General features: G+C 34.9%; 1 protein-coding gene across 7 annotated transcripts in view; it reads left to right on the top strand.

Moving 5' to 3' along the window:
- Positions 1 to 26122, top strand: part of ANKS1B (ankyrin repeat and sterile alpha motif domain containing 1B) — a 423694-nt gene that overhangs the window by 157296 nt on the left and 240276 nt on the right. For all 7 annotated transcript variants that reach the window (XM_027679966.1, XM_027679964.1, XM_027679965.1 and 4 more), the window contains one exon: positions 6512 to 6692. In XM_027679966.1, coding sequence (XP_027535767.1) covers positions 6512 to 6692 — 181 coding nt within the window. The remainder of the gene's footprint in view (positions 1 to 6511; positions 6693 to 26122) is intronic.

Below are 26122 nucleotides of genomic sequence, written 5' to 3'. Positions count from 1 at the left end.
ATGGAAACTGGGGATAGATCAGCTTTTTCCTGTATTTATTTCCAATCTGATTTGTCATCTGAGATAAGACCACAGGTAGAAGGAGACAGCAACCCTCTGACGTTTAATTACATACTCCAGTGGAAGGCTCCTAAGGCAGGAGCTGGGATATCATGCGCAGAGGAAAACAGAAAGCACTATGTCTGTATGGTACCTGGAGTCACATGGCATGACTTCCTAACCACAGGCTACAGAAAAAAGCTGAGTCTGTGCCATTCTTGAGCATGTCACTGACAGTGGAATGATCGAAATGTGCTGATGGGCCGAGATTACTATAAAGAAGTATGCACTTACTGCTCACGCAGGATGCAAGTGGTGTCTGTCTCTAAATTAAAAGTCAGTCAAACAGAACTTTCTAGGACTTTGACACTATGATGCCATTAAAAATTACAGAATGCATAATGCTCTTAGTATTGAAAAGGATCCACAGTTAAAAACCAGTTAAAGTATTTTTTTCCTTTTTTCTTTTTTTTTTTTCTCCCCCCCCCATGATCCTGTAAGCTCCCTGGTATGGCTGCTTGAGATATATTAGTTGACAACCTCTGTGTAATTTCTGCTTTCTACTTTTAAACTAAATTAAGATGTTGGGTAGTAAAAACAAGAATGTCAAGATGGGTGCTGAAACTGCTTGTATTTTATTTTTAATTTTTGTCATAATTTAAGATAAGGTTCTGTGAAATGAAAAAAGAGAAAATTATATTACCTTATTAAAAAGACAATGTGTCTTCAGCTTGTTTAACATGGTATTTTGAGGCTTGACAGAATAATTGATTCAGTATTCTAGTTATAATTCAAGGTAGTCTTTCACTTCTAGGTGACATAGATGAATCAAACCCAGATGCATTGTAATCTCCAGTTTTTGCAATTTCAAGGGTACTTGATCACCTTAGTTCAGATCCTATAAATCAAATAATTCTTGGCAGCAGCATTGACTGATGAGAACGTATCAGGCCTGATGATTTCTGCAAATCAAACTGAGGTACTGGAGACAGTAGTAAACAAAGAAGCCTGTCCTGTCACAGGCTGTATTTTACCAAGAAAATTATGAATGTTTTGGGCATTTATGTAAATGTACATGAGAAAAGAGACAAAGAGAAATAGAGATGATATGCTGGGATATTGAGACAGAAGACAGAAACCATAAAAGTGATGTGAAAGTTGTATTTGAAAGGGAGGACAGAGGCTAGAATTGGATGCATTGAAGGACAATGAGGGATATAGTGACTGATAAGGTCAGTGTGAGATAGGACCATTTGGGAGTTTGTTTGAGGGATCTTGATGACAAAACCACAGAGAAAGCAGAGAACCAAGTTTTGGAAGACCAAGCAGAACTGAAATCAGCAAGGATACTGTGAAGGGGGGTTTAGAGTAACATAGGTAGTTATGGAAGGAATGTCACAAGAGAGGTACCCATAGGGGTTGTGGATGCCCCATCCCTGGAAGTGTTCAAGGTCAGATTGGACTAGTGGCCTTTAAAGACCCCTTCCAATCCAAACCATTCTGTGACCCTATGAAAGGGGAAATGAGAGCATAGAAAGAAAATGGGATTTTAGAAGGAAGGAAGCTGGTGAATGGAAAATTTCTGAAGTAGGAGTTGATCAGAGAATGGAAAGAATGGAATCATCTGGGCAGGTACCAAAATGTGAGATTTATGTGACCATGTGACTACACTCATACTGTATTATATATGTGAGATGAACCTGGAGGAAGAGGCTTGCTTGTTTTGGTAAGTCTGTATTTTACGTGCTAGCAAGAATTTGAGAATATGTGTTCAGTTCTCTATTCTATCATACATTTTCTGCATGGTATAAGGCAACTGAAACCAGTTTTTACATTATGTAGGGCAGCTGGAATTTGGTAGCATTTGCCAAATGCAGATTTCCTTAGGCTCATTCATTCTCAGTGATTTAACAAACCACACATTTGTCCCCTGGGAAAGCTCTATACCCTAGTTAAGCATCTGTAAAATGGGGCAAATAGCTTTACCATAGTAGAGAGTGTTGTGAACATTAATTTTTTTAAGGCTATGATGGTGCTATGTACACAAATCCCAAAGATAAAAGAAGGCGAAGTCACAAGCTGGAGAAATATTTTATCAAATTGAGAAAGGAATTTTGCCCTACTCCCTCTGCTAAATGTTGTAAGAAATATTTGAATGATCCCTTCCATGCTCATAGTGTTACATGCCAGTCATGGTAGCATTACATGCAAATTTCATTCATGGAAGCATTAAATCCTTACTTGTCTTTTTAATAGACAGGCAATTCAATATGTGTATTTTGATGCCTTTCCTGTTTTTGCAGTTTCAAAGTGGTATCTTTCATTGATATATGTTCACTACAGACAGAACACGAAAATATTCTTCTTATTAGACCTGATTTGAACGTTATTTAAATCTTGTTCTTGCAATACCTTTAAAGATTTGTATTGGTACATTTTTGCTTTTGCATTGATAGGGTTTCTTCATTAGCCTGATCTGGTATGCTGTTTTAGGGTAGTCTAGGTTTTTTTAGGTTGGTATTATGACAATTGAAATAATAGTTGTGAAGAAAAGTCTTAAAAGTAAATGTGAGTCATTAAAGAGATTTAAACATAACAAGTAAATTAAACACATGATTGTAATGAATAAAAATCTACTTAAGGACAAATTTGCATGCAGCTATGTAGCATACATATCGGGGTGAAGTTAAGCCGTGAGTATGCTACAGTTTCACAAGGATTATCTAAGCATGTCCAGACTTTTTGAGTAGTACAAAGAAGGCATGTAATGACTGACAAAGCTGGCTATAAAGAATGAATTAAGCATCATCTCTTTGGGACAGAGTTTTGTGTTTGTACAATCTCCACTAGGAGATTTGGACCCCTGAATAAGTTATGGTATTCCATATAGTAAATAATCTTCTTAGAATTTTTCAGAACCTATCTCAAGAGTTCTTGGTAAATGTAGTTAAAGGGTGGCTTTGACAGATGCAATCCATGAAACCAGGGCTTCTGCCGGTAACGCTGGAATTTGACTTCAGATTCTAAACAAGGAAGTAAGGTTTCTAGGGTATGTCTAGATGTGAGCTAGAGGTGTGATTCAATCTGGGACTAAAAACCCTGTGCTTTCATTTCTATATATAAGAATGTCTCTCTGATTTAGAAATCTAATCTCCTATCATGCTTAGGACAAATGCAGGATTGAATTCAGTTACCTAAAAATAGAAATCTAATGTCATTTGAGTTGCTATAAAGTTGTTTTTGAAGTGTACATGGAGGCTGTCAAGTATGATACAGAGCAAACATAGGGGAGACCTGCACTCTTCTGAATGGGATGTCATAGGGAATCTGCAGTGATGGTAGATACCTGCATTAAGGCAAGTGATTTAATACCAAGGTGGCTGGAGTGAGCCGAAGTGTTCACTGGACTCTATTTAGGTTTTATTGATTAGATCTCAATTGATTGTTATAGGAGCTTAAATAACTAGTGTAGATGTAAATAGCTATGCTGTAAAATTAGTTATCTAAATCTGGAATAGAATTTAATCCTACATTTCTACTACTTTTTTTTTATGCAAATGGTACTTCAGAGAGATAATGGGAGAGGGATGCAATCAACGCATACTGGTTTACTGAGTCTCTCTTAGCATATATTAGTGAACAATTAGTGTACTTTAACAACATAACATTTTACAGGACCCAACAAAAGTTCAAAAGGCTCCTCTAGTTAGCTATAAAAGTTCAGATGCTAGATTCTTGTGTAATTATGTAGAAGAATTATTGGCACATGTTGACAGACAGACCTTGTTAACTCTAAACAAAATAGTAGAAGTGTAGTGCTGTTGAGTAGTAGAGACTGAGTGAGGTTCTGTTCAGAATCCTTAGATTGGAAAGACGTATTAAACTGAAATATGTTTCTCTGAATTAATAATAATAATGCCCAAGCCTGAAATAATATAGAAGCTACTTTGTATCACCCAAGTCAGCAGATGGTTGCATTTTAGCACAACAAACATAAAATATATTTCTAGCTTCTATGATTGTCTTTGAAAATCAGTCTAAAATTATTTTTTATCACTAACACATGTCCCCAGAGCAAATAATAGTTTTTTGTTGAGAGACACACTTTTACAATCTGTGAGCATTTGTAAACTAAACTGATCTGTAAAAGAAGCTTCAGAACAACTTGGTGGTTTTTTGGTGTTTTGTTTACCTAATTCCCCTCCTCCCTCCATCCATCAAGACCTCACAGATTTTTTTTGTGAAACTTTTAAAAGATATTAGAGTAGCTTGTAATACTACACTTAGGTGTAGTCAAACAGCTATCAACCTTAAGAGGAAAAGGCCGAATCAGGTATCAGATGCTTCTATTCTGGCTTCAAGAAAGGGGCACACAGTCAAAGCAGTGGCTGGAGACCTTACTAGATAAAGGCCAGAGCAGTTGCTTTTGAAACTGCTTTGGAAAACAGAGCTGGACCATTCTAGCTGCCCATTTAGGTAGAAACTGTCTCAGCTAAAGCATAATGAGGAATATCACACATCATGTTAATTGAAGTGGCCCCTTTTCATCTCAGGAGTTAAGTCCTGCAAATCTGCAAAGACACGGTTGCTTGGGAAAGGGCCAGAAACATGCTTCTAAATGACTGGATATCTTTTTCAGTTTTAGAAATAATTAGGTCATTCATGAATCTGTTGTCTAGCAAAAGTGTGCCATTTAGGTTTAATTAATACACATGAATGTTTTTGGTTTGATCAGAGAGTTTTTTTGGCTCAGGTCCCAAACAATGACTTTCAGCCAGACTGTTTGATATTGAAGTCTGTCCCTGTTCATTGAACTCTCCCATGAAATTACTAAACCTAGGAGTCTGCCTTTCAAAGCAGAAACTGGTTTTAATTATTGAAGTAAGTAAATCCCCTCAATAGACCATAGATGAATTCCAGATGAATGCCCAAAACTTTCCTTTGCAGCTTTTCTCAGTTTTAACAGGACATAGTTAATTCACATGGTGCCCAACACAACTTTAAGAAATAATCACCATTATATAGACCTAAGTCTATTTGATTTTTTTTTTCTGACATTCCTATAGAAAGAGTGAATTTTTACTGAAAACAGTCTGGTTTGGTATTTGTAACACAAACATTGCAAGACTTGTAACCTAAATATTAAATAGACCACAAAATAATTTGAAAATTAATCCACTGGGATAGACTGTATTTTAACAGCTAGTTCTAAGTAAGCGATGGTGAATAGCTTCATGGTCCAAGGAAGATCTTATTGCTCTTAAAGGCAATAATTTGGTCTTGACACTAATAAGTGTAAAATTCTTGACCTTTACACATATTCTGACCTGTTAAACTTGACATGCTAGAATAAGAAGAGATAAAGCACCTTTTACTCTCTTTTTTTCTATTTACTTTTTCCAGCTTTAGTTATTTAAGGCAGAAGTTCCTGAAAAGTTTTTCGCTATTGTGAAATAAGTATACAGACAGCAATAAACCTGGATGCAGGGCTTCCTTTCTTTTGGAGATGTTTTCTGTTTCAGGTCATTGGTCTTGAAGTGGTAAGGAGCATCGTGGGGTCAGGATATTTTGAATGTGAAGCTAGATGAGTGCTGCAACAGACTATTTAGTGTGACATTGCAAAACAGCAGTGGTCTGTGGCTTATAACCCATGATATAGAGCACTAAGGTTATGTCTGTATTAATAAGTAGTGCAGTGCAACGGGAACAGGGCTGTGTAGTGAAAAAGTTGTTGCTGACCTGATGATCACAGTATATAGATTTAATTTCTACACTTTATGGTATAAATCCACCCGAAAGAAATGAGTTTCTCATGCTCTGAAGCTACTCTGCAATCCAAAACCAAACCGTTAAGCGGGGTCTGTTCAGAAGTTCACTTCAAAAGTAAATGTTTGATATAAGGTAGTACCAAGTTTTCACACTGTTCCATGAAAACTCATGAAGAAAGTTTGATTTTCATGTTTGTTTTTGAGGCTGTCAAAAACTGTCCCCCTAAGCTTTTAGACATTTCAGTCTTTGAATATTTAAGGCGTATTCATAAATGGAATAAACAGCAGAGGGTTGCTTTTGACTGATGAGTGCTTGGTATTATTTAGTAAATTTCATTATACAGGCATCAGCAGGCTAATTGTTTTGCAAGATGTACCCAGCAATGCAGCTGGTGAAGAGTTCCCTTTCTTATCAAAAGATGATTGCAATTATTATATGCAAGAATGTAAAAGCCTACTTTATGTTGAATTAAATTGATTAGAATGAAGACATGCATTTTTGCTAATGAAGATTAATTGAAATTTTGGAAGGAAATTATCTCTACACAGCTTGTCACATGGAATGATTTTTACTAGTATAACCTTTGAGCCAAATAAAAACAGTAAAAAGAGAGAAACCCTAGGTAGATTTGTTAAATGTTAAGTAATGAAAATGATACAAAAAGTTTCTATTTTTTCATGCCAAACTTTTGTTTTTCTTGTAGCCCAAGCAACGTACATCCATAGTATCTTCTCTGGAATTTCACCGAATGAATCACAGCCACAATTATTTTGAAATCAACTCATCCATTGGCTGTGCAAGTTTTATTTCTACTCCTGCCATCAGTCCAGCTAATTATTCCTTTGGACCTCTGGCATACAGTCTTGAAGAGAAAGAACTTCCAGGTATAGAGAAAAAACCACTTTACTTTGCCTGTCAACAAAGCTTTATAAAACCATAGGTCTTTGGGTTTAAGTTGGAATTGCTGTTGTCTCTGGTACTGAAATACACTTACCATAAATACACAGAATTATTCCTGATTTTTTCCTGCTGCTTCACAAAGGGCTCTGATATTTCATGACCAATATTATTAAAACATGTTTCCCCCCAAATGTCATATTTTAAATAAATCAAACCTTTTTTTTACATACTTGCCTAGATTTTAGGTATTGTAGCTATCTATTTTCATCCTTTTGTGGTCCATATAATTTAATAAGAAATTTAAGTTGAAAAAATGTAATTAGAAGTCATTATGCAATCACCAATAAAGATGAGGAAGGGGACATTTCTAGGAAACCTGAGATTGTTTTTGCAGTGCTAATGGGATTCATTAAAGCAAAACTTCAGTATATTTACTTAGATGATAAGAGTTGAACAGAGTGGTAGTGTCATCATAATGGTGAAGGTTTTATCTGTAAATAGAGATTCACATCATGAAAATGTTTTAAAAAAGATTTAAGTATTTTCTTTTTTACAGATCAAAACTTCAGGAGTGGGAAATTGTCGGTAACCCTAACATTTAGCTTTGTGCCTTCAAATTTCACATGCAAGTCGCTTTATTAGGCTAAACTTGAAGCAGAAGAGTATGGTATTTGAGAAAGTTGATGTATTGAAACAAATATCTTTAATAGCTAGTTTATGGGATCTGCAGATGGAATTTTAAAGAGATATGGTATTTAAGATATAACTAGAAGTAGGTTACTGCAAAATAAAAAATAATGCAAGTGTTGAAATTCAATGCAAACCTGTCAATTGGCTTCTGTAGGATTGATCTTGAAATTAGATGAATCCTCTACGTTGTTTGTTGGTAGGGTTTGAAACTTCTCAAAATTGTTGCTTTTCAATGATTTAAAAAATAATTAATTTCATAGCTAGATCAAAGAAAAACTATATCGTTAGAGAACTATTGTGAAATAAGAGTGAGAAATTCTATCTGCTTTGATAAAGAAAGAGTTTAAATGATCAGGAATTATTCATATTGGTTTTGTGGACTGTAATATATTATAATCAAAGATAATGTGCCATTATCTTTGAAACTAGAAGAATGTGTTTATATTCATGGATGTAGCAAATCTTTTCAAAATTAACTGGAAATAATTAATTTGAATGGTATCTTTTATTTATCTGGGGTAATTTGATTCTTTAGGGCTTTGTGTGTTTTTTATTGTTATTGGTTTTTATCTACTGTAAATTCTCTTCAGCGATCACAGTTTTATTCTGGGTAGTCAAATGATGCTAAATACTTCTTGATGTTTAAAAGCAAAAATAAGAAAACAGAAAGAACATTCATTGGCATTAGATATTAACTTCTCCAGATTTCTGCTGTTGCACAGTTCTTGTTAAGTTCTTAATAGTATCTGGATTCACTTTACTTTTTATCTTCTTTGGTTAAATTTACAACGGACTACACTCAGGAACTTCTAATTTTTGCATTTAACTGTGTGAAATTGGAACTATAATCTCATGCTTATTAGAACTAAATGTTTCTAATTTGTGGATGATTTGCTTTATGGATTGAGTGAAAGCTGAATTTTCTCTTATCTCTGCTGAGAAAGCTAAGAAAAAATAACAAAGGCAAAATGACTGAAGTTCATATCATCTTCTACAAGTTTTTCAAGAGTATGTTTTACCATCAGTAAATCATTAATTTACAATCAGTAAATGAAATAATTATAGTAAAATTAAATTCCACCCTCCATTCTCAGCTAGTATCTTAGAATTATTTTAGTAATATAGGATAACAGATTAGACACAATCTTAGCCTGAATGAAAAAAACCCAACACTTTATTTTACTCATTTAATTCCTTTCGACTACTTCATGATAGATGACGCACTGTAATTCTGCAAGAGACAAGAAGTACTAATGTGAAAAGAGAATAACAAAATCTGGAAATAACAGATCAAAATTGTGTCTAATGGAAAATTCTTCGATGCTTGTCTCTTACCTAGGTTGTTAAAAGCTGAACTTTGAATAATAATGGTCAGCAGTAAAAGCAGCTTTTTCTTGGTTTAGCTAGCTGTTGTTTCTCTGAAAGGTTCCTTGTTCCCTTTCCAGATCTACACTGACAACAATTACAGTTCATCATATTTCTTGATTCTAATCTTCTGAATTACCAATTTGTTCTGAAAATTTGTGGAACATCTGCACCTTAAAAGAATGTTTCTTTTAATAATAATTGAGGATTTGTGCACATTTGAGTGTTTCCTCCTTTATTATATTCCTGTGTCTCGCATTTTATTTAAAAAAAAAAACATCATCAGCAAAAAGCAGTGAATTATTTTATCATGCATATTGATGTCAAGGGTCTTCTGCCTGACCAGAAAGAAATGATATACAGAAGGAACCTATTTTCATAGTAACTGCAGCTAGTGGTTTTCTGTTCCCTTCCTTGAAACAATCACAATACTTTTTACAGGACTTCTAAATCAAGAACTGACATCTAAATAAGGCATTAGTATTTCCCTACTCAATTTCAGTGCTTTTTATGTTTTCTTCAGAAAACTTGCAATGATTCATTATCCTTCAGATAAAAATGAGAGATGAATACAACAAAACAATTATTCTGTTTCTAAGATCTTTATAATTTTACCTCTGCCTCAATAATCTGCTACCAAAAGAATCAATCAAGCTCTTGTAACTGCTGATAGCTTAGAGAAAATTCCTTTTTATGTTTGGTGATTGCAGTTTTACTCTTGGTGTTTGCTAATTCCCTAAATCCCCTGATTTGAAACAGGGATCCTGATCTTTGAGTAGTATATTTCTATCAAGTAGAAGATGACTGAACTCTACCATAGCACTATATTATCTGAATGACAGCATACAACAACATTTTCTAATTAATTAGCTGGAGAACAGGCCTCATATAACGATAAGTATATGCTTTAGCTTTGGCGTCAGATGGCCTTGTAGACTAAACAAAACTACATATGTTGCATGCATGGATGGCAGGAGATACCTTAATATCAGGTTGCCTGATGTAAGAATAAAGGTTGTGTTATTTATTCTGAACTTTAACTGGTGGAAGAACCTGCAACAAGTTGATGAAAACTCTGCTCTCACTCCAGTATGTGTAAGGCAGACTATGTGAATGCAGCTTTGGCGTGACCTGTTTTCACAGCTTTATCTGCAGCAAGAACATTGACTTCATAGAAGCATTCTTGAATTCAGAATGAATGGTTATGTTTTTATAGCATTGCATTTCACCTCAAGTTGGAGTGCATATCAATAATGTCAGCTGCCACATATACTAATATAGAAAGTTACCATACTGAGACTACTCCATTGCACAGGGAAGTCATTACTGTATGTAACTCTGTCCTGCCAAGATGTAATTTTCTTGATCATTTGAATACATGTTTAGTAGGTGTTCTGTAAGATAACACAAATGAAAAATTAAATACCTTATAGTCAGGTGATTGTTTCGTTTGCGAGATATTCCTCATGTAACTTGACCATGAACCAGGACCACTAGATGTGCAAGATAATTAACTCCAGAAGAGGGCAGCCTGGGCTTTCAGGGAGATACCTCTCTAACATAGCTCGGTGCCTTGTTATATGCATCCCTCAAGATCTCTTTAAAGTGTAAATCTTAAAGATTGAAGGTGACAAAATTGTGGCTCTCTTGGTAATATCAACTTGGCACATCAACACCTGCAGCTGAAACTGTAACTCTGGATGACTTTCTTTCTCATTTTTGCCTGACCAGTCAGAATAATTATCTTTCTCTAACCCATATAACTTCTTGTCCCGAGTATAATTGGGCCGTGAAATTAAAAAGACAGCTCTTCAGACGTTCTTGTTCTGTTTCAGATCCCCAAATAGGTCTGTACTCAGATGTATATATGCAGCAAAAATGTCAGCAAATGTCTGAAGATGATCTCATTACAATCTTTATTTTCAGTCCATGAGTGTCTTTTAAATTTTCAAAAAGTTCTGTATACCATTCATTGCGAAAGATCATACAGTTTTTTCCTCATCTTTCAGTGGTACTGAGTTTATCTCTTAGTCAGAAAGGCTGTCTTCACTGTAGGACCTTGAAGTAGCTCTTACTCTTTTTACATGCCTTGTTTTCTGACCGTGAGAAACATTTCATTTGTCTAAGAAGGGTACATTTTTCCTTAAAACAACCCAAAATGTACAATTCAAGAATTGAATCTTTAGTATATGGGCTATAATTTTTTCTCTTCTACAATGAAAAAGTAATATTTGATTCACACTTTAGATTTCTTCTAAAAGTGTCTTCAGATCTTTCTTTACAATAAGTATCAGATGAAATTGTTCTCTCTCACAAGCCATATTTCTGAAGCAAAAGCAGTCCTACTCTTACAGCTTGCAGTTTTGTTTTTCTTTTTTGAGAGAATTAGGAAATTCAGCATATTAGATTTAGAAACTTGTTTTGGAGGTCTGGTCTAGAATTCCTGGCTGTGTTGCAATCCTAGATGCATTCTGCTGCAGGAATGTTCCTTTATGTGACAATAGCGAAGTGGCTATTTGAAGTAGGTCACATATTTGTCAACATTACTTTCTCATTCAAATATCTCATTTATTAAGAGCTGATACAAAAAGATTAAACCTGTGATGTTTATGTCGGCTTTTCAAGCCTTGTTTCTTCAACTGTGAAAAGTTTTGGAATTACTAGAATTGAAATACAGAATAAAAGGAATAGAAAGAAAAAGAAAATAACTCCTATTACCAGAGCATTTTTTTCGGTGTGCTGTATGCAAGTTCATGGTACACTGTCTTTGTCTGTTAACAGTAACTTTCTAATTAGCAAAAGAATGCATGGTTGACAGAAAAAAGGGAAAATATTGTCTTGTAATGAAATAAGAATAATCAACAAATTCTTTAGATAAAGCATTCTCATCTCCTTTATACAGCCACCTGCACTTCCATTGAGGGAACATCTCAAAAAAACTGGTATTACCAGTCTGTACCAACATGTCGTTGATTGAGAACTCTTCTCCAGATGAGATGCCTGAGAAGGTCAAATTCAAGCCCTCTCTTCTCTGGTTTTTAATTTTTTTCATCTTCTTGATTACAATATAACAAAAGCTACCAAGGCGTCCTTCAAAACATGTTAATTTGAACCTTTCCATCTGTGAAGATTATCTTTTTTTTTCCATCAATTTATAGCTCAGTTCAACTGAGTGCAAATAGTAAGATGTAGTAGAGCAATTCCAGGAACTGCTCCTGGGGATCATACTCACTCGGTACTGTCTCATACAATTTATTTTTTGTTCTAATTAACTTGTCCAGCAGATGTAGCATGTTCAGGTCTCCTTATGTTGCCCTTCTTTTTGCTGCGTCTAATTCCAGCCTTTGCACAGTTATCCAAGGCAAGATGTGATCTGTCCCACATGAACAGAGAAATGTTGGGTTGATTAATATTACAAACTGCTCTTTGTTAACTATTATTGTCTTTACACAGTCCAGTTTCAAAGCAACATACTTCATGAAGCTCATTGTAATTATATTTCAGTGTTACAAGTATGTCAACATGTCCAAAAATCTGATGGCAGAAGGGTCATGTGAGGCAATGCCTGGAAGGCTGTGGATGAAACTGATTCCTGTCATTCCATTCAAAAACAATATGTGTTTTTGCAGTAAACTGGTCTGTGCTAGCGCATACGTGAAACATTAGGTACAGTATGCCCCTAAATATCATGCTACCTGAACTTAAAAATAATCTTCTTGGAGGCAGCTATATTATTCCAACTTAAAGTTCATGACAGTGTTACCTAGCCTTCAGTAATGCCTCTACAGTGTTATCAGTCAGTCTTTTCTCAGGCTTAAATGAATTATTTGCGCTAAACCTACTTAGCTGCTCCTGTGAACCTGCTCTCCAAACATACTGTCTCACGTGTCACTAACTACATGGACATTCCGATTGCTAAGAATAATGAACTAATATGAAAATAAAACTATTTTTTGCAAGCATATTGAAGGGGTAAAACTGCAGATGGGTCTCGAAGCCCTGCTGTCAGATATAGCACTGGATGTGTAAATCAAACAAGAAATGACATGAACAGCTTCTCTCTTTTCAAATCAAATTCTGAACTATCTGACCACATGTGGATAGGCATGTGTTGAGCCATGTGCATGCCTATCTTTTATTCAAATGGCTATTCTTCACAGGATTTGCTCTTTTCCCCCACATTATTCGCTTGCTATGAATAAAGCCAGTTAGCAACTGTTGACAATACAGAAGGGAAAAAAATCTCTTGTAATATTTAAGATACATTTACTAATTTTGGAAACCTGTATTTTTAGGCCTCAATCTGGCAAGCGGGAAGGCAGGAAATACAGCAATGGCATGATGATGCTGGAGATGAAAATTTTAGAGACTGTCCTAAAACTGGGAAAGAACACTATATGTTAACACTACTGGCAGGTTCAGGTGTTAGCTATTTTTCAGAATCTTTTTTTACCTCTGAAGTAACCATAATGTAATGTACGCACGTTTGTGTACATGTCTATTTGCACTATTAAAATCTTTTACACTTCATTTAGTTGCATACATCCTCTTCCTTGTGAGATGCCAGCACAGATAAATAACAGAGCTTCATCACATCATAAAATGCTTTCCTGTAGGAACAATAGATATTACAATATTAATTCAATAAAGACTTTTTAAGGATCTTCTTTTGAGAGCAAGTAATGAATACAGTTGTTAGAAGCAATATAATTACAAATTTTAGTTATATGTATCTGATGTAGATTTTTCCAGTTGTAATAATTATCCTGACATGTAAGGTCAAAGAGAAAAATATTTTCCATAATGTTTCATTTACAATTCTTAGCCATTTCTAGAAGCACAGTAACTATAGAAAATACTCATATTTATCTGATTGTCATGTTAGCTCTTTACTTTGCTGGTTTCATTTGTTTTTTTTACTGAGCTGAAATCAAAATAACTCATTAACTTGTAGTAGGACCATTTTCAGAGACAGATTGTTTCAGTCTTTGGACTGTCACCATGCCTTGTATTGTTCCCTTATCTTTCCATTGGATATTTTATAAATAAGATTGACCAAGCTGTGGAGGGATGCTCATGAAAACTTCATCAGTCAGAAGAATTGCCATTGCAAGATAAAGGCTATGAGCAAAGAGTGCTAGGATATTTCAGTCTTCAGTTCCTCACAGTATTGTTTGTGATGAAGTTTTTTTTTCACTCTATGAATGCATTTAAACTGATTGTAACATTATTTAGAGTATTCTATCTTACATTTCAATCTATTTCTCTTGTGTCATGTCCTCTTATTCATATTGCTTCTCTGCTTCTTCTCCATATGAGAATGTTTGTATCTTTCAGAAAGCTTTCTGCTCACCAGCTATATTTCTGAGCCCTGTGTGAGATGATTAGAACTGAAGGAAATGGCAAAAACATTCCTGGTTCTTTTTAAGAACTTTTAGTCCTCTGAGCATACTTAGTCATGTTCAGTTTTAAGAAAAACAAAAAGCTCTCTGTATTGCATACCAGCCAGTTTTCATTTCTTCTAAGACCATTCTGAAATAAAAGCCAAGTTTTGTTTCTCTTTCTTGCACACAACTCACTAGATCTTCTTATTTTTTTACGTTCCTTGCTGTCCAATTGTAATGCTACAAACATTTGATGTAATAAATGTCTCCCTTTATGTTGTTCCACACTGTATAAAAAATGGTCTATGTGGGTGGGAAAGCAAGCCGCCTTTACCTTTGGTAAATATCCAACAACTAGGGTAGAGTTGGTCTTACTCATTAGCCAATTAGCTAGGTATTTTATAAACAGCTCTAGTTAAACAACATAAACGTGACACATATCAGAGTACATTGCTGGTGGTAGTATTCTTTTGGAAAATGAAAATTTGATGCCATTTAGTGAAAGGAGAAAATTGAATATCTGGCTCCCTCATTCTGGAATAGCCACTATCATTTTTTTCTAAAATGGAGATGGTGCTATGAGTTCTAGAATTTGATTCTGGCCTCAAAATCCCTTTTTTTGCAGCAGGAATCGGTCAATAAATCTGAGACGATTTCGTGAATGATTTTGGAATGACTGAGTAGATCTTACTCTAAACCAAAATGAAGTATTTATGTCTGGGTTTTGCTGTATTGTTGAATAGCTTCTACAGCAGCTGGTTTGATGATTTGTAATTAGATAAGAATTTTATGAAATACCTTATTTAGCACTTGATCGTACAAGTTCTGGATATAACTTTTCAATTTGTATTTCTAACTGTAATGTAGCTCTATCTGTAAAGTTGAATAAATTGAAAGGGTTTTTTTCCATTTCTAATTTTTAGATAGTGAGAGTTTGATTATCTTCTTAGAGTTATGCAAAGGATTCACTGAGAGTTTGGACTTACTCAGTTGAAGAAGATAGAGGCAGATGGCCATGTCTGGGGAAGATAAAAAGCTGCACTCTGAAAATATGTCAAAAATGTCAGATACCCAAATGAATAAATTCTCATGAGTTTAGCAAAAAGAGAAGGACAAAAAAAGTTTGGCCTGAGTAAGAGTAAAGTTTTATCTATCCTTTACCGTATTTGACCAGTTATGAATACTTTTGGGAACTGTGTAATTGCACAACAAATGCATGTTGACACTTTTTTCGGAATGTCGTTACAACCTTCAACTATTTGCAGCCCAAGGTCCTCCTAAGCCCGAGTACCTCCTGGATGTTTTCTGTGTGTTACATAACCTACATTTATGTTCTGTGAATTTGTCCATTCTCCATTGAACCCATATATAATTTTTGTTCCCAGAAAGAATTTTTATGAGTAGTTCCACACTTAACTAAATATCTAACCACCATGAGGAGGTTGCAGCTTTTGTTTCCAGGCATTTCAAAATTCAGAAGGCTGAAAAGTGGGTCCATTGCTCATGTTTAGAGCTTTATGTTTGTGTTCTAGGGCTTTCATCTGTGTGACTTGCACCCAGCAGATTGTGACACTAGCTAATGCCAATTTTTTGCATTTTAGCAGCATTGTTCATAGAACTAAGTTTCTTAATTCCTGAGACATAAATTAATTTTCCTTTGGATCATGGCTTTTTTTTTCTACTTATGCATATTTTTCTTGTATCAAGAGAAGCCCTTTGTTATATCATTTAAAAGGAAAGTGTAATTCTCACTTTTGTTGATGTTTTGTATATCTCATTAGAGGCTATGCTTGTGTATTTACAGAAATGAAAGTATTGAAGATTTACTCTGTAGTGGCGTTATGTATGTTCTTTCTTACTATTTGAGTCATGCTGAAGTAGCCTGTTAAGAAAGAAATCCGGGTTGATCTTGTACAGCTCACGAGGAATGATATTACTTATCTCCTGTGGATTTTTTTTTTAAAGAAAATATTTAAGAATTGGTGCCTCCAGACGTATCTATAATTCTTCCTCCCCGCAATCCATTTTGCCAACAATAGAGGCAACACACATCTCCTGTCATCAAAAAGATCAAACACAGACTTCTACATAGTCCAACCAAGGAGTTTGTGTCACACTTCTGACGATCAATAACTTATGATGCTATCTGCAGTCTCTTTTTTAATGTGTCAGGTAGCTTGTGGCTTTAATAATAGGATCTGTGCTTCTTGCATCAGTCAGGTTTAAGTGACTGTAGAGAAGTATGTCCTTGTGCAGTTGTTTGCAAAATGCTTGCCTGTCAAGGAAAAAGAATCTTCATGCAAAACATCACGTGCTATATGTGAAAACCCAAACACATGCAAAAAATAGTTTTGCATTTTTAGTACAACTTTAATTAAAAATCTAGTTTAGTTCAAATACATCTTAGTTGAATTCTCTGGGGTCCAGATGCCCGCTTTTTAAAAGTTAAAATTCAGTTCTTCTTCAAATATAATGCTTCCCAAGCAGCTTTTGATTTATCAAACTATCAAGATATCATATGTATGTATATATATATTCATGCTTGAGTACTGTAATGTTAATGTTTTGCTTAGCTTACATGAGTTTTAATCAGGAGAAAGGTAGATGTAGGTTTATTTAGTTTTAATGTTAGCTGGATTCCATAGAATAGTATAAACCAATACTATAATTGAATAATAATTCAATATTTCAATAGAAAGAATTCAAGAACAAATGATTAAAAGTTATTTTACTTTGTTACTAGTTTTTGTGTTTCCCATAGTAGGCTACTGTGGTTGCCGTTGGGGACTTCCGTTTCTGTTAAATGGGTTTAAATTATGAAAAATCAACATTTGCCTACACAGCAGGCCTCTAAGAGGCAGTTTAATATTGCTATTACTAAGGCAAAAATAAAAACTAGGTATCCTTCAAATGAATCCTGTATGTCATATACTTGCTAGATCTTAAAATACTTACTGCAGATGTTTGGTGGCACCTTAAAAATGGTGGAAGAACAAATCATGTGTATTTTCTACAAGAAAAAGTCAACAAAGGTATAGTGCTCACATGTAAGCCCACCTTCATATTTAATTTTAGACAGAAGGAAGACACTTCATGCACTCCAAGATAGCTCTAGGATGTGAACAAAACCAAACAAAACTAAGTAGGAACTGTGGGGAGATTTCCCAGCCGAACTAAAACACCAATGTGGATGCACCTGTAAGCCTTCAGTACAAATGAGCTCCTGTTAACCACAAAAAAATCAGAAGAATGAAACAAATGAGAATGAGAGATTCTGAATGTTTCAGCAGTTGAAAAAGCTCTAATTGTCCCTTTTACTGTGTCAAATATCAGAAAGCCTGACTATGAGACACAGGTCTTGTATAACCAAGCTTATTGTTATGCTTTTCCTTTCTGAGAACAATTCCAGGAATTAAATGTTAAAACCATAAATATTCAATTATTTGAGTCGCTTGCTGTCTATTCAAGCAATTAGAATAACCCCTACCTTCTTGCTGGCTAGCTCACAACCCTCAGAAAAATTGAGATGATACTCATAATTGCCTTCCCCTCCCTCCTCCTCTGTATTGTATGCCATCCTTATAGGCAAGAGAAAGGTGTCACTTAAAAAGAAAGAAATTGAATAAAAAAATGAAAAAGAAAAACACTGCTAAAAATACAGGTTCAGGGAACAGGGAAGACTGGTTTTCCCTGTATCACCAGGCATTTTGCACAAATCTAAAAACAGACATTATTTCTCGGAGCAACATGGACTGTATGGACTATATTCCATAGAAGTTAGTTTTATATCATGAATAGAACAATAAATATTAATCACAATTTCTTTTCACATGGTAAAATGATATATGATCTGTCCATCTTTTCTTTCCCTTTCTCTGAGTGATGCACTCTCCTTCAGAGCTTACCATACTCTAATAATGCCTATGGGCAAAAAAACCCCTTGATGATGTAATTCCAAGCCAGTGGAACTGACAGCCTGTATCTACCTGCATGTCAGGGTAAGTTCTCCTTGGACAGTGTATCACAGAGTTACTGATAATTTAGGCAGGCAGCTAAGTTTTTGTGGTTTAACAACTAGTTGGCCCTCACCTCATCTGCTGTATTTTCATGCTTTTACTCTACAGCAAATACTGAATTTATGTGCTTCACAGTGAAATAGAGATGGAATACTGTTCATTAACATCCGTGTAGGAATGCTAAGAGTAAACTCTTGATAAGGTACTACAAGAACATTGATGTTCAAGTGATGTGTTGCCTTTTATCATGTAGTTACACTTTGAAAATGATGAGGAAATGGAAATATCAATAATCTTAATTAAAGATAAGGTGAGCAGCACCGAGGTGCTAAGTGCCTCTTTTAATTTAATAGGAAAATTTCGGAATGGACCTTTTTCAAATTCCAATCAAGTGTCCTAATTGGATTTAATGATTATTTCCAGAAATAATCACATTTAGGATAATTTTAGGATTTCAGAAAATTCTGAACTGAGATATTCTTTCTCTCATGAACATTCTTCCACAGTAATGCAGCAGTTGAAGCATCACCTATAGCAACAGTAGCCATGGGGAAATATTTTTTCTCTGTCAGTGGAAGCAAACCAGTATCACAAAATGAAGTACACACAATAACATCGAAACAAGAATATCTCATGATGGTGCTTACCTGGAATCCCAATGAAATATGCACTCCTAAGGAATACTTTAGTTTTTTAAATTTTTAAATTATACTCTTTGAGTTTAATAATGTCATATAGTTTGGTCTAGATTCCTCTGCCTCCTATTACTCCAAGGAAGATATTGAGTTGCCTTAAATACTTATATCAGCTACATAAATAATCAGCACAATTACTTCACAAAGTTTCATATAGTTATTGCCTTCCTTCACCTTTTGGGATTTAAATGATCATTGATTATTACATCTGGAATAATTTTTTAACTTTCATTATAATTAGATGTCATGTTGTATTTTCCTTATGAGAGCTTGATTTCTTTTTATGGGAGCTATATGCACTCTTCTCAGTACTTGGAAACAAAGCTTTGCTACTGGATATGCACTCTCCTTCTTTTCTGATCTTTTACGTCACAACCAATGAGACCAATCATGCTTCCAAACACCATATTCATATACTGGTATTGAGCTACAGTAGTGTGAAACAAAGAAAAAACCACCCATCACTCTGTGCATAATTAAGTTCTGCCTCAGCACCACAGACAACAGATCTTGTACAATTAGCATCCTATCTGTAAGCAAATTAAGCTTAAAGAATTGATTACTAAATACTGTCATTAAAATAATATTAGAAAAACAGTACACAAAATAAGAAGAAGACATAAACTGTATTTCACAGCTACTTGTCATCTTAGTCCTAAATCTGAGAACCCAAGGATAATGACACTAATGATAAAAAAAAAGTTTCTGAGCAGACAATTCTTAATGTAATAGAAATGTAATTCTTAGCATTCCTTATATCCCTCATCCCCTAGAAACTTGAGAGGTAAGATGGAAATAAACTAAAGATATGGCAGTAGGTCCAGTGGTTCTCTTAAGTAAATGTCAATAATATAATTATACTAAATCTGATTAGAAATTTAGAAGTATTTTGTATCCTTAGAAGAACTGTCACTTGTCAAAACTGTGAGAAAGGGAACAAGAAAAATGAGCTAGGTAGGTCAAAAGCAGTAGAGAGAAGAGAAAGTGAAAACAAATAGTCAGCAGCTTGATTGTTAGAATGCTCATCTATGCTTTAAAATCCTTTCTTCAAGTACCCATTTTTTAATGTGTATAGCAAGTTGTAGGGGACGCCTGGTGGCCTAGTGGTTAGCATGCGGGACTCTCACCGCTGCGACCCAGGTTCGAATCCCAGTCCCCCCGGGCAGATGGAGCCCGTTAGCCCTGTGAGGCCATCCATCTATGAGAAGGACACTCTAAACAAACCTACGTCCTGAGGACCTCACTGCCATTGTCCAAGCTTGCTTGGCCCCGGCAGATGAACCTTAGGATTAAAGGGTGGGCTCAGTTCAGCGCAGGCTGTGTCTCACCTAAAAAATCCATTGCGCAGGCTGGAAAGGTAAAAAGACCTTTCCCCAAATCTTCATTCGCGAAGACTGGCCATTATTATAGCATGTTGTTCTGCATGCTACTACTCATTGATTCATAATCTGAAAAATAAATTAGACTTTTTATAAAGGAATTTTAATTACATGCTGTAGTTACATATTATATAGTATTCTTTGAAGTCACTGAGTAGACCAAATTGTGCAAATGTATTTTGCAAAATAAAATATTTTGTTAGATACCTATAGTTATAACTATCTTTAGAAGATGTCATAGAGTATTTGATGCTGACAATATATGCTTTTCAGTAAAAAAAAAGTGTTTAAAATGCTGATTACCAGTTAAAATTCTCTGTGGGCCTGATCCAAAGCTTATTGGTATTAGTGGAAATACTCATACGCAGTTTAGCAGATCTCAGTTAGATTGTGACTCCAACACGTTAAAAATTGCTAGTGTGGAAGAGCTTTTTCTTTCTAAAAACACTAGAGGCAAATACATTAGTTCAAAACCAGTGAGATATCATTCTGAACTAAATCTCTAATTCTAAAGTAGAACATGTGCAGGATAGGACAGAACAGTGATTTAAAACAGATTTGAATTGGACTGGCACACTTAACTGACAAGACTTGGGATTATTCTGTGCTCTAAAAAGCATTTAAATCTGCATGCTTCCTGTTTTGCTAAGGCTAGCAATCACTTTGGGGCATTTTAGCACAGTACATCACTTATTTCTGTTTCAGATTCTAAAAATTGCTTTGAAGTATATGCCAGAAGCAAAATTATTTCTGCCCGTAGATGAAATAACTCATTCTCTGTGACTTCTTCAGATGTGAAGTCAATCTCTGCTCAGGAAAAATGTAGTTTTTAAAAATAGAATAATACGTAACTCCTAATTTTAAGTTTAGCATTTAACATTCAGAAAACCTTATGGGCTAAATTGTGGCACAGCGTCAACAAGCTTTTCTGACGGAGGTGCATCAAAGATGTCTGTCTCCATTGAGCACAATCTGCTCTGGGAAATAAGAGGAGTGTCTGTTGTTCATTGCATGATACGCCAGTGAAAAGGTTTACTTGAATCCTGCTGGATAAATGGTTATTAGAAAAGTGTGGAGGGTTTAGAAAAAAATTGTTCTATTTCCAGTATTTTTTATTACTTCTAAAGAGTGCAAGTTCATGCAACATATTTTGAGCCTGTTACCTCTTCGACTAGTTTTCTCAGATCTGTAATGTATAACATGCCAAAAGAAAAGAGGATTGGTTTATCTCTTCAGTCCTTACCATGAGAAGAGTTCAAGGAGGGTTTCTGTATGCTGTTCTTGAACAGCTGTCTTGCTAGCTGGTGTAAGGTCTTGTGGCAGGCTTTCACACATATACAGAAGATCTGAAGCAGTACACAGTCTGGCCCTGTGTAGTTCAGAGCTATATATAAATAGAAAATCATAGAATTATGCTGTATTTGAAAGAGATATGTAGTTCAGACCATCACAGCTATAGTCACATTACTACTATCTGGTTTTCAGAACATTTTATTACCAATTTTATGCATAACTGTGAACTCTTAAAATTATGATGTCATCACAATGAAGCACTGTATCATCATTTCTGTTGCTGAGGCATTTAGGGTCAATTGCATCTACCTATGTTAGTATGGATTACAAGGAGATTTCATATAAAGTAAATGGAGGGCATATTACCACTAAGGATAGGATCTGTGAATCATGCTAGAGACAGTTCTAGAGTTTTACAGGAAACCAAAAAGTTTTCATTAGTGACTCAGATGGATCTCTGAAGCTATTGATTTTGCTGCTGTTCTGTTTACAACCCTCCCAGATCTAGTACAAGTCCCACAATCCCTTCCCATTTTAGGATTGGGAGGACACATTTTCTTTTAAGGATCCATCACTGGAGCTTTTGTATACATAAAATAGTAGTGAATTTGGTGATGATATAAAATCTAAAGTACAGTTGAGAATAAGCATATTAAACATGTAGAAATTATTGTGATATTCTCTTCTGAGCATCCAGACTTCTGGAATGAGTAAACTGAATGTAGTGATAAATGCTTACATGTGTAATAGGCTAGAGCATGCTTATACAAAATTTGGAAGGTGTTTGCATTGTGTAATGGTATGTGATGTGTGGGAAATGAAAGTTTTTAGAATATTCTCTTTTGGTACTATCTTTTGGTGACTTTGAATCTCTCTCTGGACCCAGAAATGAACAGTAAATGTGAAAACTCTTTTTAAAAGTGTGATTAACAATAGAAATGTACCTTTCTAATGAAGTATTTACTAAAACTGTTTGAAGCTCAAAGCCTGAATAAGCAAAACAGATGCAAAAGTTGTCCCAATTATGGCTCAAGTGTGATTCTGCATATTTTTTTATATAATTAGATAGCATATTGGAATTACAGAATTGTGATAAAGAAAGGTTTGGTGAAAACTGTGCTGCCCTGGTATTTTGCAAAGAGTTACTGAAAATAAGTTAAGTGTGAAGCATTTCCCAGATGGTAAAAATTCACTCCAAGGAATTTAAATTGATACTCAAAATGTTGCTGTGTTCAAGAAGCTCCTTTTTCCATCTTTAAAAAGAACATTGCAATGTACTCTAATCACTGCCAATTGTGCTGTAATTTATTACAGGGAAGATTAAATGAACAAAAAAATTGCAGGTGGAAATTTGATCTCTCCCTGCATTAAAAACTTACAGTATATTAAAAACTTACATTCTCATCTTTCAAGTTTTGACCTGTGTTTGCTGTATTATCATGAAACTGAGCTTTCTTCAGGGAAATATCAGTAAAACACCATGCCCTTATGAAGCAACTATCAATGTTAATTTAGTTACAGAGACATTTCCTTCAGTGTAAGCAAGATTTCTTATGTTCTCTTGACACAGTGCTAGTTTCTAAAAAATATTTTTATTCAAAGGATTCATTATTGTGTTTGAAATATTTGAGTCAGTTCAAAATACCAGTCTAACATAAACCTTTCTTCAAATTCCATAAGATTGCAATAGTTGTATCATTTGAAACTGTTTTACTGTCTAAAGTACTGGACTTTTTTGTCCCAAATTTTGCATATAATTTTGTTATCCAATGTTTGATATGTGCTTAATGCAAACTGAGTCAAGGCAAGTAATGCTGATTTGATTAAAGAACAGAAATATACATATTTAATTTGATATTGTTGGTGTAGTGATCTGGATTAATTAATATAATAAATGGCACATTATTGAATGTGACATATTGAAAAAAACAAAATTAAGTACTTAATTAAAATATCTATAAAATCAATGCAGAGAAAGAATCAGAAGTTAAACAAGTACTCGTGCATGCTCCTGCATAGACATGTTTTCCTAGAATTTCCAACACACGAATTCAACGTTCTATGAAAAACAAACCAGGAACAAAAGGTCTTCAGTTGTGACTGATCCAAATTCTATCCTTGCTCTTGCTTCATTTAGAATCCAAACACTTCACCAATATAGGTCACAGTAGTTTGTCCATCTAAAATACAAAGCAAGGGAAGTATATGGTTTAATTTATGTGGCAGAAAAATATGTGATGCTCCTCATAAGTCTGCTGAATAGTTGCCATTGTGTTCCTCAGAGGTAGCTGCCTGTTAGTGGTAGTTAAAATGTGTTTCATGATGTTTGGATCAAAGAAGTTGTATGAATGATTGTGCTTCTAGTTATTAATTTATTTCTATGCAAGGAGAATTATTACTAATTTGCATACACGTCGTGGGGTACCTGTCGTGAGGTCTTGGTCCGAGGGGAAAAGAAGGACACACAAGACACACGAGGATGGTGAGACAAAGAGATGTCTGCCTGCTCAGTGCAGCAGGCAGCCTTTTATTGAGTTTGCCAACTTCACACACAACACAAACATATTCCCACAACAACACCCAGGAATCCAGCACCTGCACATTATCAAACCGTCTTAACCTTGTACTCCCTGCAACCCAAGGCCGTGTCCATGGAAACCATCTAACCAGCTCCACTGCTCCCATGGAACATGGCCTCACTTTTGCACTACCTCAAACTTTAATTGTGGGGCTTCCCCCCACACATACATTTCTGTGTATAGATAATACAGCATTGTGAAAGCAAGCAATATAAACCTTTCAGTTTGTGATATTTAGAAATGAATGTGCTGTTCAGAGAAGATTGTTCTGGTTTTGGGGTTTTTCTTAAGCTGACAGTAAAATACTAGAGAAAAACCTGAAAAATGGAGAGATTAATGCAGTTCAGTTTATAATGCAGATAAAGCTGTGATTCTCAGATCAACCCTATTTAAAAATAAAAAGTAATACAGGTGTATTAGTTTACGTTTCTCTTAAAAGCTGTAGTATGGATTCTGACTCGTTGAACATTTATGTGAAATAAAGAGAACATGACAGGCGTATATCCAACAGTGGAGGAATATGTCTGACTGTAAGCTAACCTGTGACACACCAGTAGACTAATAATTGTTTTCCTTTAAAGAGACATAAGCTCATGTCTACATTAAGTGTAAAATATGAAATGCAGCCACTACTTTAGGTGACATATTAGTGTGAGATTTTTTTATTAGTGGAAATCATACATAAATAATCAAGTATGTATGTTTAGCACGTAGCTGAGAAACTGGGTTAAATGCCAATTCTTAGAATTTTACTTTTAAACTAAGATATGAAAAGCAGATCTGTGAGCAGCTTTAATATCTACTTCAATATTTGCCTCGTTGTTATGATTTAGCTTTTTCTTCTGTGTTTGATGTTTTGAAAATTACTTCTAAGACAAAGTTGATGAGAATTAATCACTGTTGCCCTAACATCTTTATTACTGATCCTCTGGTCTTTAGAGGGACCCCCTCCTCTTTCCTAAAACACAAGGAGTGACCGTGCATCTGCTATTTTTCTAATGCAATTCAGTATGATAAATATAGAGCTCTTGGCTGTGAACCTGTGTCAGCTCTTCAATTGCTTGTATTGTCCTTCAATCTTGACATACCCTGACTATATTTCCTTCTATGTCTAATGATATTCATTTTCTCAAATGAAATTCAGAGTATCTAGGAAGACCAAGCTCTGCAAAATACAACTATAGAATGCTAAAATTAGAGCTAACTTTATTGCAAATACTTCTTTTGAAATACTTGAGGGGAGAGGTAGCATTAATGCTATAGTTAATATTCTTTATTCCATTACTAATTCATATTTAAAAAGTGCAGTAGATCACTGGAATTGTTTTTGGTGAGACATCACCAGAACCACACCAGTAAAGCGAAAGCTGGTACCAGGACTACGCTATGACTACCTTGATTTGTTGCAACAGTGCTAGTGTTTAGATGGCAGTGATTTTATACAGGATATGCTTTGCTGTTCAGTACATTGGCTGGGTAATTCGCCTCAGAAGAGCTTATCTATTATTTCTTACTGGCATAAAACTTCCTGTGAAATTAATAAGATAATGACTTCCATAAACTTTACATATGTATCACAGAAATTAGTTCAAAATATTTTAATGCTTTACTTGTTACAAAGATGTTGCTAAATATCAGTGAGTATTTTTTTTCTGAACAGCAAATTTAAAATTCAGCTTTCTTAATGATTCAGTGCATTTTGGAAGTAATATAAGTTGTTGGTACTGGTTCTTTTCCAATTTTCTTGATATAAAATATGCATCAAATCCAGACAGTTTTTCTGATTGTAAGTAACATCATACTACTTTATAAACTGGATACCCATTCTGAATTAAGTGGACTCCCGTTCGGTGAGATTACTTTTTCCATGTTTTGTTTCATCGCAGTGGAACTGGGTTGCCTAAGCAACAAGTAAAATACCAAGACTGGAATGCAGCTGATGCTTTCTTCTAGCCTGAATGCAGTTAGTGCTGTGCAGAGCTCCTAGTCTCTGGTACTCATGGAAGGAAAGCA

This window comes from Neopelma chrysocephalum, unplaced genomic scaffold (assembly GCF_003984885.1).
Source record: "Neopelma chrysocephalum unplaced genomic scaffold, ASM398488v2 Primary Assembly neopelma1_59, whole genome shotgun sequence".
Classification (NCBI taxonomy): Eukaryota; Metazoa; Chordata; class Aves; order Passeriformes; family Pipridae; genus Neopelma; species Neopelma chrysocephalum.
Note: the sequence above shows the minus strand (reverse complement) of the source record. Positions and strands in the feature narration are given on the sequence as shown.